This window comes from Heteronotia binoei, chromosome 12 (assembly GCF_032191835.1).
Source record: "Heteronotia binoei isolate CCM8104 ecotype False Entrance Well chromosome 12, APGP_CSIRO_Hbin_v1, whole genome shotgun sequence".
NCBI classification, from domain to species: domain Eukaryota; kingdom Metazoa; phylum Chordata; class Lepidosauria; order Squamata; family Gekkonidae; genus Heteronotia; species Heteronotia binoei.
This window is the reverse complement of record NC_083234.1, coordinates 41,996,767-42,009,911: the sequence shown is the minus strand read 5'-3', so window position 1 is coordinate 42,009,911 and position 13,145 is coordinate 41,996,767. Positions and strand designations below refer to the sequence as shown.

Here is a 13,145-nt window from a genome sequence, read left to right as displayed (position 1 = left end):
CCTAATATAAAATTGGTTGCATGAATTGACATTTGAAATGATCGAAATTATCTGTTCTTTGCCACTGTTGCCTCCAGGGTTTTGAACTAGAGGCATCCAGTGGTCCCTTCTTGATTTTCCTGAATAGGAAAATAAATCCAGATATTTAAAAAAATCTGCATCCATAGGGATTCTGCAAGCATATCTGGCTGCGTATTCACCAAAGCCTCACTGACCTAAGCGATACCTCCTAGCACTTCTGGTGTCAGCATGTTCCTGTGCAGTTCCTTTCTTCTCTGATTCAGCTTTATTGGGAGGTTCTGAATCCACAACCTCAGCTCAGTCCAGGGGGTATGCTGTGTGGATCCAGGCCAAAAATGGCTTTTCTAGAAATATACCATTTCCAGAAATTCTGAAGCCATTTGGGGGGGGGGGGAAGGGCAGGGGGGATAGTTTGTGGGGTTGTTTCAAAATTGAAAACTTTGGGGGGAAATGAAATACATGCAATTTCTTATCTATCTTATCAAGCCTAAACTTACTGCTTTAACAATATAAATGCATCGCTTTTATTTTAGCACATAAAATCATAAATGTTCTTTGTATTTATGAAATCTAAAAGTACAAATGCCTGAGGTTTCCGCAAGCGAATTTGTGGATATACCCAGTACTAGAGAGCTGCACCTTACACTGCTAAGAGGAAGGCAAGCTGCATTCCACAAACGCAAGGAAAGGCTGTGCTGCTTTTCTCTAGATGCAGAAACGCACCTTGGATTCAAGTGCTGAATCAGCCTACCTAGAATTATCATTCTCTACTCTTATGAATTCTTACATAATAAAAATCTCCATCCTGTGCATTTTGAATGAGTAAAACTTTGTCTTAAAAAGGATTCCACACCTTCCAAAAGAAGCTGTTTTGAAGAAAATGTTTTTTAAGTGCAACTTCAAGTCTCCTGAAAAACTGAAAAAAAAGTCTTTGTAAGAAAAAAAAAATCCTGTTTTGTACTCTTTTCCCCTTAATTTTCTGGTGTTTCCCCCCCTTCCTGGGGCTTCACATCTCTAAGCTGTTCTTTTTTTTTGTCTGGGGGAAATGCCACTGTCCCCTGCTCAGATGTCAGCCAAGCTGCTCTGCTGCCTGGAAGGTGACTTCTGTTCCTCCTTGCTTGCAGAAGAGACCCAGACCCGTTTCTCAACTACAGAGGCTTCCAACAAGGCCTTGACATCTGAAGTGCAGGAGCTGCAGAAGCGCCTTGCTGAACTGGAGGAGCAGTCAAAAGTGGCTGAGAGGCAGAAATCCCATTTCCAGCGGCTGCTGCAAGAGAATAAGAAGCGCCTGGTTCCGCTGCAGCTGGAAATCCAAAAGATCATTGAGAAGGTATTTGGAAGAGTGGTTTTGTCTTCTTGTGTCATGGTAACACCTGCAGGAGTGGCAGCTGTGTTGAGTATTCACCAAGCAATGGGAGGGCTGAGAAAATACCAGCTCTCCTGGCAAAGACAAAAATTGGCTTATTTGATCTGGTATGAGAGGTACAAGCTTGGGGCCCCTTCTCTGTTCTCATGAACTGCTCTCCACTACAGAAATCTGTTATAACTCTGGATTATAAATGTTTTAAATATGCTAATCACCGCAGTTTATACTTGAACTTGTGTTTTTGCTTTAGTTTGGGCTTTTTGGTTGCCCTAAGCAAGGGACATTCCACCTTCAAGTTGCTAATAATCCCATCATTGTGCTATCAGCAGATGCCCCTCAGTTGTAGCAATATCTTTGTGGCAGACATTCTCTGAAGACAGAGACTGGGTATTTTGCCAGATCACAGACATACTTTTCAGATGCAGCTTTAATGAGGGTTAGACAGGTGTGGGTTGTTTATGTTTACCATTTTCTTCTTGTTTTACTGGAGCTTTTTAAATGGTTGAGGAATGTTACTTTGAGTCTTGTGGTCAGACTAAATACCCAGATCTGTATTTATAAGAACAAAAGAGAAGCCATGTTGGATCAGGCCAGTGGCCCATCCAGTCCAACACTCTGTGTCACACAGTGGCCAGAAAAATTATACACACACACACATACGCACTGTGGCTAATAGCCACTGATGGACCTCTGCTCCATATTTTTATCTAACCCCCTCTTGAAGCTGACTTTGCTTGTAGCCGCCGCCACCTCCTGTGGCAGTGAATTCCACATGTTAATCACCCTTTGGGTGAAGAAGTACTTCCTTTTATCCGTTTTAACCCAACTGCTCAGCAATTTCATCGAATGCCCACGAGTTCTTGTATTGTGAGAAAGGGAGAAAAGTACTTCTTTCTGTATTTTCTCTATCCCATGCATAATCTTGTAAACCTCTATCATGTCACCCCGCAGTCGACATTTCTCCAAGCTAAAGAGCCCCAAGCGTTTTAACCTTTCTTCATAGGGAAAGTGTTCCAACCCTTTAATCATTCTAGTTGCCCTTTTCTGGACTTTTTCCAATGCTATAATATCCTTTTTTGAGGTGTGGTGACCAGAATTGTATACAGTATTCCAAATGAGACCGCACCATCGATTTATACAGGGGCATTATGATACTGGCCGATTTGTTTTCAGTTCCATTCCTAATAATTCCCAGCATGGCGTTGGCCTTTTTTATTGCAATCGCAATAATTTTATGAGCAAATTGGGGGTCCACAAGGTGGGGAGAGGAAGAGATTCTAACATTCCACCCCCCTCCTCACATAGTTTTGTTGCCCTCCCTGCCACGTTCAAAGAGAAGCATGAATAACAGCATGAAGAGTGGTTGTTTTAATATTAGTGTAGGAACATAGAGGTTGAATTCCCTTCCCTGCATAACAGCTGTACCTGGCTGTAATTGGCCTTTAAAAGATAAATGGAGATCTGTGATTTCTGTCATGTCTGGCTTAACCCATAGAGCAGACCAAATAAGAAATGATACGAATGTTAACTCACTTTCTTCCTGTACTTTCTCTCTTCCAGACCAATAACTGCTTAGAAAAGAAGGACCCGACACCCACAGCAGTTTCCAGCAATTGATGTTCCCCAGAGCAGCTCAGCAGGGAAGTTCTGTGCCCTGGTTTGATGGTTTGGGGATGAGGGTCAGTGGTTGGGAGTAAGCCCCTGAAACCTTCAACCCTTTCACTGCCAGTGAGAGGCCAGAGCTGGCTTTCATCCTGAACCACTATTCCCCCAGGCTTGGGGAAAGGGCCACCTAGTCTAAACATGGCTGGGATCCACAGTTCATATGCTGGAGCCACCATTATTGTTTAAAGGATACCCATTAGGTAGGAGTTTTGATGGTCTATTGTGTGAGTGGAGAAGCTGCAGTACAGATACTTTCAAGGATTTCTGCTAGCTAACAGCAAGAATCAGAAGGGGAAAGACATTGCATGACTAAGCCTTGATGCAGTTGGAAATGGACAGTAGGTGCCACACTGCTCCAGAGAGCAGAGCAGGGCATGGCTAGCCTCTTTATGCTGCATGGAGACTTTCTTCCTTCAGGCATCCCCCTCTTCTTCCCCCACCCCGCTTTAGCTGAAGAAGGTGGCATTTTGCCTGCCTTTGGAGTAGAAAGAAGACTAGGAATGAATTGTCAGGATTGCTGGGCATTTAAGCGTCCAAACCAATGTAGTGGTTCTGAGCCATCTCATGTGCAGTGGATCATGCAGTTCAGTTGCTGCAGGCTTGTTTGTGGCCATTCCTGTGATACATTGGCGGGGCAGTTCGTTATTGTGGCTTGAATTTCAACCCTTGCACATTCCCCGTGCAGAATGCTAGCCCTCCAAAGGGGCGGGGGGGGGGTGCCATTTGGCTCTCTTGAGGTCAGTCCTGGGTCACTCATTTGCCCTGTGCAGCTTTAAAGCTTCAGCAACCTATGCTGCGTTTCCATCATCCAGCCTAGAAATGCAAGTGAAATTCTTGAGCGCCAGGTCTACCCTGGGGGGAGGGGGGCATGTCTTGTGTTAGGCAGCAGAGTGGCTAGCTGGAATGCATTTGAGCAGATTAGCAGATTTCCAGAGGGCTGCGGTAGGTAGCCAGGTGGGGTCTCTGTGATAGTTTTTAACAGTGTAGTTGATGGGCCTGGGCTAAGGCAGGTGCTGCGGTGGGGGGCCTCCCCCCCTGCCAAATCCTGCAGTAGGCATTGATTGCATCTGTTCCCCCTACCCTCAGGTGGTCTGTCACTTCTTGGATGTATTGCTTTTAGTCTGTAAATGTGGTAACAACTTGTATTTAACCGGCCAAGTTCCCTTTTATAAAAGTCTCTTCCTCACTTCGAAAGTCTGTGAATCCTAATTTTGATGAACCTCATTAGGAGAAAACTTAATGTCCGCAGGACTGGGACTTAGTATGTTAGTTTTAACCACAGGACCTAAAATGGTGGCTTACTGGAAGAAACCATAAGCTTTGAAGGGGGGTGGGGTGGGATGGACGTAGCACAGATGAGTGGCTGTTGCATAAAGCTGGAATTACCTCTGCCAGCTGGTAACGCAAAACACCTGCCCTGTGGTTATTCCACTGCAAGATTTTTCTAACTCTGCTTCTCCTTCTAATGCCTGTGAGGCAGAGCCCAAATCTGTGGCCTGAAACTACAACTACTGAGTTAAAGATCGTGTTTTGGGGACTTGCTGTTTGTTGCTGATTTAAACTCTTGAGACGTGATGGAGGGCGTTTGAGTGCTGGTAACAAGCTGCTTAGGACCATGAATAGGGGAGGTGGCTAATCAAAAAAGTAGATATTCCTTACACGGTTAATTTAATGCTGTCTGAATGAGGTTGGGGTTCATGTGCTTCCTCTCTTCCCTTGACAGGCCCAAAATGACTTCCTGTAAGTGCTTAATACAGCATCTCAGCCAGCAAACTAGGGCTTTAAGCTTCTTCAAACCATAATTGCAAACTCTACTGATGGCATATTGTGTGGACTGCTAGATTGTTGGTAAGGTACCAAACAATGGCTGGGTATGAGCTAGCCCTCACTCTGGCCCTTTACCTTTGAACCATGCCCCCTACTTGATCAGTCCCCTCTACTGAATACTCCCCCCCCCCCCCAAAAAAAAAACACCCACCACTCTGCTGTGGTAAAAGGGATGGGATGGCGCTCCCACACAAACCTGCTACAATTAATGTGCAGACCTGTGCTGCATAGTTGAGGTGGTTACAACACAAGGAAAGGCAAAAGAATGACACAGTTTAGTTTGAGGGGTTTTTTTATCCAAAAATAGAATTAGATACAGATTACAGAAACAAAACGATAGCACAGTCATCTCGCTACTCGACTCACATTTGATTAAATCCTAAAAAGAGTTTGGGGAGGTCTGCCAGAATATAAAGCACTTGGGCTTGGGTAGCTGCCTTTTGGCTGGGGAAGTGGAAGCGAAGACACCAGTCGGGCCCTGTTTTTAGGGTAGCTTCTCTCAGAAACAGTATATCTTTGCCATTTTCTCTCCTGAGCTTAAACCTTCCCCCATGTGCAAGATGTGCAGTCTTTTATGCATTAAACGCAGGTCATAGAGGCACGGGGTGGGGGGAACCCTGCCTATTTACCTGTACTGGGGGTCCACTGGTCATTTGTGTAGTTTCAGTTTTAGTGCTGCTGCTCTGAGATCACAAGGAACTTTCTGGGTTGCTTTGTCTCTGCTTCTGAGCCTCCTTGCGAGGGCCACAGTTATCACACACTGACAAACTCGACAGTATATTCAACAGTATATTTAACATACAGTACCAAACAGATGCTGTTTTCTGTGTCCTTCTAGTCTGTGCAGATAGCCAAACCTAGCAGTTCCTCCCTTCTTAGTGAAATGCCACTGTGTACTGAGTCTCATTTAAAGGCACAACAGCTCAATCCTGGTTTGACTGTGGTTAGCTTACTAAGACCAAGGGATAAAGGAGAAAAAAATTCTCTAGCTACAGCAGCTGAATATCCCCACTGCAAGAGATGAACTCTTCTATGCACCATGAAAGAAAGCAGCAATAATTACGACGCTTGGAAGTGGTGGTATCCTAGCTTTAGTAGTAGTGAGGGCACTGCAGGGACTACAACCCCGCACCTTAGGTTGAAAAACATTAGTAGCGGCTGTATTCAACATCCACTTCAGGATATCTTTGCAGACTGCTGCAAGTACCCTCCCTCCACCCAGATCAAAACAGCATATTTGCACGAGGTTAAAAAGTCAGAGGCCGAAGTCTTTGGAGAACAGGAAGTGACACTTTCCCTGGAGCACCAACGGGGAGGGGGGGGGGGGGATTGCCAGTCGGCCTGTGCCTGAGCCTGAGCCATCTTCAAGGCTGTATCAGTTGGAGGTCAATCATCAGCCACAATGGAGAGAGCCCTCAGTTCGTTCAGCTTGGCTTCGTTCTCCTTCTCCCGCTCTTCATCAGTCAGGCCGGGCTCATCAATCTGCTCTGTCAGGTCTCCAAAGATTTTGTACATTTCAGTGTAATACACAACCTAAGGGAAAAGTACAGGAGTTATTTTTGCTCCACTGCAGAATCATACCATTCGGGGGAAAGCAAAGAGGCTCCTCCTCCTCTAATCACCCCCCACCTCTTGGTACCACCTCAAATACTGGAATCTTTTGAAAAAATCCCTAAAGATTTTTAACACCTTTAGAGTCAGACAGTGGAGGGGGAGAGGAAGTTTACAGTTCAATACAGTTCTGTAACATAATCACTTTAAGGAGAAAAAAAAATAGTTAGATGTAGTAGTGTTAGTTAGGGATAAGCATTTATGCTCACATTATGGTACAGCAAACAGAATTCTGTGGCAAGAAAGAAGCACCAATTAACATTTTTCTTTTTGTGCAGCAAGCAGGCTTTGACAAAAATTCAGTAGACACTAGATGCTGTGGGAAAGACAGGACACATTTACTTGATCAGCGGTAAAATAGGCTGTAGGTAGGACGCATGGCTTTTTTCAAACATTAAGGGGTAGACACTTGTTGCCGACACACTGACACAACCTTTTTAGATAACCCATCACATTAAATCCAGGCTTCTATATTTATGTGGTTTTAGAAGTCCTGCCTTTACTCAGCTTTCACTCAAAGGGCTAGACCTACTGAAGAGCATGGAAGGTGCTAATGGAAGGCATCCCCTGGCATCCAGGAATCCTGCCTCTTTTTCTCTATTCCACAGTGGGAAAGAGAAGTGATTTTATTTCGTTTTTCCTCATTCATTGCATCCTCCTATCTTGTGGCATAGTTTTTTTGTGTGTGTGGCCAGATTTTCAGATTGGGATTTGGGAGACTGATTCAAATTCCCACCCTGTCGTGGAACCTTACTGGGCAGCCTTCAGCCATTACACTTTCGTAGCTTAGCATGCCTCACGTGAACAAAGTTTGAGTCCTGTGGCACCTTCAAGACCAACAGAAGTTTTATTTGGGGCATAAGCACGCAGACAGACACAACTGCCCACCCGAATTGTGCCTCACAAGGGTGTTGTGAGGATAAGATGGAGGCGAGGAGAATGATATAAGCCTCAGTGTGGAGACAGGCAGGGTATAAATAATAAAACAGCTGAAGCTGAGAGAGGCAGATGAAAGGTGGTTGGGAGAAACGGAAAGAAGAAATATTGTGGGGAGGAGACGGGGTCAGGGGAAGTGAGGTTCCCCCCCCCCCCCACAAGTCTTTCCAGGTTCCTCACCATATAACTGGATCCAGCCCAGCAGCCAGCACTACACAACTGAGCTATCATTTTCTTAGTCAGAGGCTACCAGAGGAGGGAAGGAGGGAAAGCTGAAGACGGGTGGGATGGGGAGAAAGGTAGATTGGCTGGTGAGTGGAAGGGGAGAAGGAAGCAGGAACAAGGGAAAGGCTACGGGGTTTTCAGAGAAGGGAAAGCCTATGCTGCATCACTTCCAGAAGCCAGCAAGTCTCAGCCTTTAGTCCAGAGGTGGCCAAACGTGCTTAACGTAAGAGCCACATAGAATAAATGTTAGATGTTTGAGAGCCTCAAGACATGAATGTCAGATGTTTAAGAGTTGCAAGACAGGAAAGAAAATAGAGGGAGGGAAGGAGAGGTAAGAAAGAAAGCAACTTTAAATGATTAGGGTTTGTAGAATCTTCCAGGCTCAAGTGCCGTGTTCTACTAGAGAAAGTTTTCCTTCCAGACGTTTTGTTCTCAGCTGCGGAGAACAAAACGTCTGGAAGGAAAACTTTCTCTAGTAGAACACAGCACTTGAGTCCGGAAGATTCTACAAACCCTAATGATGTTACCAGCCGTGAAAACCTGAAATCTTTGACAACTTTAAATGCATTCTCCAAGCTGCCAGCTGGCTTGGCTTGGCAACGTGATTTAAAGAGAGAATGCCTTCTCCAAGCCGGCCAATGGGGTGGTGGGGACTTTGAGAGCCACACAATATATGTGAAAGAGCCACATGTGGCTCCTGAGCTGCAGTTTGGCCACTGTTGCTTTAGTCATAAGAAGGAAGCTTTGTGCCGTTTTTTCGGGAATAGGCAATATTAGGATTACCACAAGGTCAAGGGGCATGGAACACTGATTTCAAATTGAACTTTTCCAAAAACATCCACTCTAGCTTGGTCATAAAGAAGTGTGTCAGCTTCTGAAGACTCAGCAAGGGCTCTGGCAGAAGTGAACTTTCCTGGGAATGGAACCATCTGTTTACCAGTTAGGTGCAAAGTGCGGTTGAGATAAAATTTAATGTCTGTGTCCTTAGCAAGGTATGGAAATGGTAAGTCTAAGCACCAAGCTGCAACTGTAAGCAAGTCATCAGGTTGCAAAGTTGGTCCATGTATGGAAGAGGGAAATGTACACAAGCAAGCTAGAATGAGAGTGCGCAGCAGCACCTTCCCACACACCCTTCTATGAAAACAAAGCAGCTGCTGAAAGGCACATACCAGTTGGGAGACATCCAGCAAGGTTTAAGGACAAGCCAGAGAGGAGCTGATGCAGAATACTTGTGCATTACCACAATTCCCTTCTCCCAAGCTGAAAGAGGAAGACCCCAGGTGGAGCACAGTTGCCAGGCTTTGCCTCTCCACACCGGAAGGCATCAGTTGGCTGGGTTAGTTGTGACCAGGCAGTGACAACTCCCCCCTCCCCCTCTCCCAACCTACACAGCCGTCTGGAGCAGTGCAGAGAAGGCAGCAGGAGTGAGTCATGAACTCTGACCTTTCTGGGGGGGAGAGAGGTAGTTCCTGTTCTCTTGCTGTAAGAGTGCACCAAGCTGCTTTTTACAGGGGAGGGGGAAGTTCACACACACAGACAAGAGGCCAGCCAGCCTAGATTAACACTTTCTGCCTTGGAACCATTTCATGGGCAGTCAAGCATTGATGGGATTTTCACAAATGCTGGCTAATCCTCCCAACGCCCCCACAATGTGACTATTATTATCCCCATGCTGTACATGGGTGCCCAAAGGGTTGTGTGCCTTCCCCTCAAGGTCACTCCCAGCCAATTAGGAAGAAGAGGATTTATAGCTTGAGGGTGCTGAACACCTTGTGCACAGCCCACTAGACCACACTGCTGCCCCTCCTGCTACTGTCCCTTTCGCAGATCACCATAGCAACCAGAGCTCCATAAGGAAGTTCCAAATTCCAGCTTTTCCTTCAACACTACTCTTGCCCTGCAATCATTATGTGAGACTGGCTGCATATTGGGTGGCTGCTCCTTTCTGCAAGCTTCGCTTTTAAAATAATAATAATAATAATAAAAAAGGTCCATTACCAGCTCAACATTTGGCAAATAAGATGGCCTTGGCTGAAATGATCATTAAATCAGACAGACATCAAGGTCTTCCCAGCCAGATGAATGAAATTCACCAGTTCTTGGACCCAGTTTAATTTCCAACTTGAGTAGTTTGTTCAGCTGCTGTCCGTGGCTATTTAAGAGGTAATTCTCATTTAAAAATGGTTCTGAAGTTTGTTTTGATCTAGATGGCTTTTTTGGGGGGGAGGGGGCTCCGCATGCACTCTTTATGACAGAAGGTTCTCACATATACTTTCACCACCAGCCTCTTTTCTTTGAGAGCTACTTCAGACTACTTAACCATATTCCAAGCTATTCTAACCCCACCCCTTATGTTGCCAAGTTTTGTTCTGTCCTAGAAGCAGGATTAGGAGGAGCATCCAGAAATGAAGTCAGAAGAGAAAAATCCTAGAAAACGTGTCACACACCTAAAAGAAAAACTACCGCCAAAACCAGCCAACTAGCCTAGAGATCTCCTGGGTCTTCTAGGGGAATGCCCAAGTTACTCTTCAGCAGCTGGCAGGTAACAGGAGCTCATGAGCTACCTGCTGGAGACTCCTGGCTTCGGCAGTCCGATCAGTGCTAGGAATGGAGAGGCTGGAACCAGGACAGCCACAGGCAGTCCCTATTCAGGCCCATCTTGCATTGGAATGAGACTTTGCAGCTCCTTTCAGAGGAAAATGAGGGTCACAAATCCCCATACTTAGGCTGGTGCCAGCAGACTCTGCAATTCGACAGAAGAGCTATCTGCTGCCCGTTGACATCTTTTCCACTTGCCCCCAAGCTCACCTGCAGCTCCTGCTGCCCTCCTCAGCCTCAAGAGTCAGGTAGTGAGTTCTCCCTGCCCCCAATTCCTCTTTATCCTAACCATTTTGTGCTGCATGGTACTTTGGGAGCCAGTCTTGTCACAAAAGGCAATTGCAAACGTAACGTTGGTCTTGCTGCTGAGCTTTGAGCCATGCTTGAGCAGTGCAGAGGAGGCAGCAGGAGTGAGTCATGAACTCTGACCTTTTTTTGGGGGGGGGGAGGAAGTTCCCACTCTCTTGCTGTAAGAGTGCAACAAGCTGCTTTTTACAGGGGAGGGCACAGCCAAACTGCTGCTAGGGAAGCCCTGCTCTCCTTCCTCTTTCCTTAAGAACAAAGTATGCAGCAGAGTGCTCCGGCTGGCCGCGAGACCTACTAGCCCAAGAGATCTGTATCCTTTTCATCGCATCATGGACAAAGGATGTTATTAACCCATCCCTGGGACTCCAGTTTGCCAGGTCTCTCAGTTACACCGCTAGAGCAGCCCCCAGGCAAACGGTTCTCACTCGATTAAGTAACAGCAAGTGGTGCTGCTACAGATATGTGCGCCATCTCCATGGAGACAGCCTCTCCCCCTCACTCTCAATAGTGCACTGGCTTTTTCATCCTGCAAGGAACAAGGGGAGAGGGTGCTGTGCCCAGGAGCACCTCAGTCGCAACTGGTACTGTGAATGCCCCCCCCCCTTCCCTGGGCTAATGAATTAACAGCTGGAGCGGGAAGCGTGGGACCCTAGGGAGACGAGAGTACTGAGATCCATAGCATTGCTTTCCCTCCTGATCAGCAGGTAACAGAGCTGCGCTTTCTGGTGATTCAGCAGGACTTCTGGTTTACACAATGACTAATGAAATCAAATCAGCAGCAGCAGAACCACCAAAATAGGAAGAGCCAAATCACCGGGGGCTGAGTGGGTAGGGCTCCCTGCTGTGCTATTAAACTGCTCAGCCCCAAGGAACAGGAGGGGGGAGTGCCCTCCCTCCTCTCACATACTTGCTGCCCCGTTAGTGAATGCCAGCATCCCTCCTTCTAATAGACACTCCCCCACACACACATTTCCAAAAGTGCACCTTCCCCAAATGGAGTGTGTGCCTCTAAGCAACCTACTGCCGGCCCCATAGCGCTTTTTAATAATAGGATTATCTAGGGCTGGTCTGCATTCACACCTCAGCCGGCTGTCTCTTCAGGCAGTAAATGCACGAGAACAAGCCTGAACTCACACACAGACCTTTCTATGTGTGTGACACATTTTGTAAGCTTGCCAAGGGCGACCTGGGGAAAGAACAGCAGGGATAGGGTCAGTCCCTTTGGAACAAGCCCTCCCCACCCAATGAGCAAAGAGCACAGCTTCAGATCCTTGCAATGGGACATGAGCAAGGGGGACTGTGCTCCGTTTTTATTAGTATGTGCTTGGTTTGCTGGGGCTTTTTAATGGTATTAATCAACAAAATGTCTTAAGCTGGCCCTGCCAGAACATGCGTTTGGTACAACACATAGCAAACAATTCTTGCTTTATGACTTCTCTTTCTTTTGAGTGTGAGGGGTTTTGTTGTTGTTGTTGTGGGGGTATTAAACTTCACACCATTTGCCTTTGCCTTCTCCTCCTCTTCCCCCCAAACCTTTCAACAAAATGCACTGCAGCAGCCCTCCTCCATATAGAAAGCCATGAGTTCTTTTTCTTTCACTTCAGTGATGAGAGCACTATATGGTTTCTGCCCCACTTCTGAAAGAAAGCAGGCCCAGACTGTTCACTACTTCAGCATGAAAGAAGCTCCAGATCTGGCAGAAACAAACAGGGCAAAACTCCACAACCATTCAGTACCCTTTGAACAATTAAGGCCACATTCTATGTCCTCTAGGGGGTGAAGAGAGGGAAGGTCAAAATTAGAATGATTAACCAAGTCAGTCCACTTGAGGGCGCCACACTCCAAAGAGTGGGTATCCTTTCCTGGAAAGGAAGGAAAGGTCCCCTGTGCAAGCACCAGTCGTTTCTGACTCTGGGGTGACGTTGCTTTCACGTTTTCATGGCAGACTTTTTATGGGGTGGTTGCCATTGCTTTCCCCAGTCTTTTACATTCCCCCCACCCCCAGCAAGCTGGGTACTCATTTTACCGACCTCGGAAGGATGGAAGGCTGAGTCAACCTTGGGCCGGCTACCTGAACCAGCTTCTGCTGGAATCGAATTCAGGTCGTGAGCAGAGAGTTCAGACCACAGCACTGCAGTACTGCTGCTTTATTACTCTGCGCCATGGGGCCGCTAACCTTTCCTGATAACCTTGGAAAGGAGAAGAACAAATTTTGTGAGTTCAGTGGCACCTTTAAGACCAACAAAGTTTTATTCAAGGTGTGAGCTTTTGGGTGCTCAGACTATGTGTCTGAGGAAGTGTGCGTGCACGTGAAAGCTCACACCTTGGAAAAAACTTTGTTGGTCTTAAAGGTGCCACTGGGCTCAACATTTGTTCTACTGTTTCAAGAACAACATGGCTGCCCACCTGGATGTATCTAGGGAAGCTGATTAATGGAGAGAAACTTTAAGGGCCCTTATTAGCCCCAAATACTATCATCTAAGCCCACAGATCAGTCAAAGGCTCCTCAGATCCACTCCTAGAAATCCACATTTCCAGATACTGTTAATTTGCAGCTAAAGCTCTCTTACTCAGCCAGCAAAACCCAACA

General features: G+C 46.4%; 2 protein-coding genes across 4 annotated transcripts in view; one reads left to right on the top strand and one right to left on the bottom strand.

The window, feature by feature from the left end:
* Positions 1-4,246, top strand: part of CCAR2 (cell cycle and apoptosis regulator 2) — a 29,724-nt gene extending 25,478 nt beyond the window's left edge. For both annotated transcript variants that reach the window (XM_060251660.1, XM_060251661.1), the window contains exons 20-21: positions 1,146-1,351; positions 2,948-4,246. In XM_060251660.1, the coding sequence (XP_060107643.1) occupies positions 1,146-1,351; positions 2,948-3,004 (263 nt within the window). In that variant the 3' untranslated portion in view covers positions 3,005-4,246. The remainder of the gene's footprint in view (positions 1-1,145; positions 1,352-2,947) is intronic.
* Positions 4,247-5,153: 907 nt separating this feature from the next.
* Positions 5,154-13,145, bottom strand: part of BIN3 (bridging integrator 3) — a 115,722-nt gene continuing 107,730 nt past the window's right edge. For both annotated transcript variants that reach the window (XM_060251658.1, XM_060251659.1), the window contains one exon: positions 5,154-6,412. In XM_060251658.1, the coding sequence (XP_060107641.1) occupies positions 6,266-6,412 (147 nt within the window). In that variant the 3' untranslated portion in view covers positions 5,154-6,265. The remainder of the gene's footprint in view (positions 6,413-13,145) is intronic.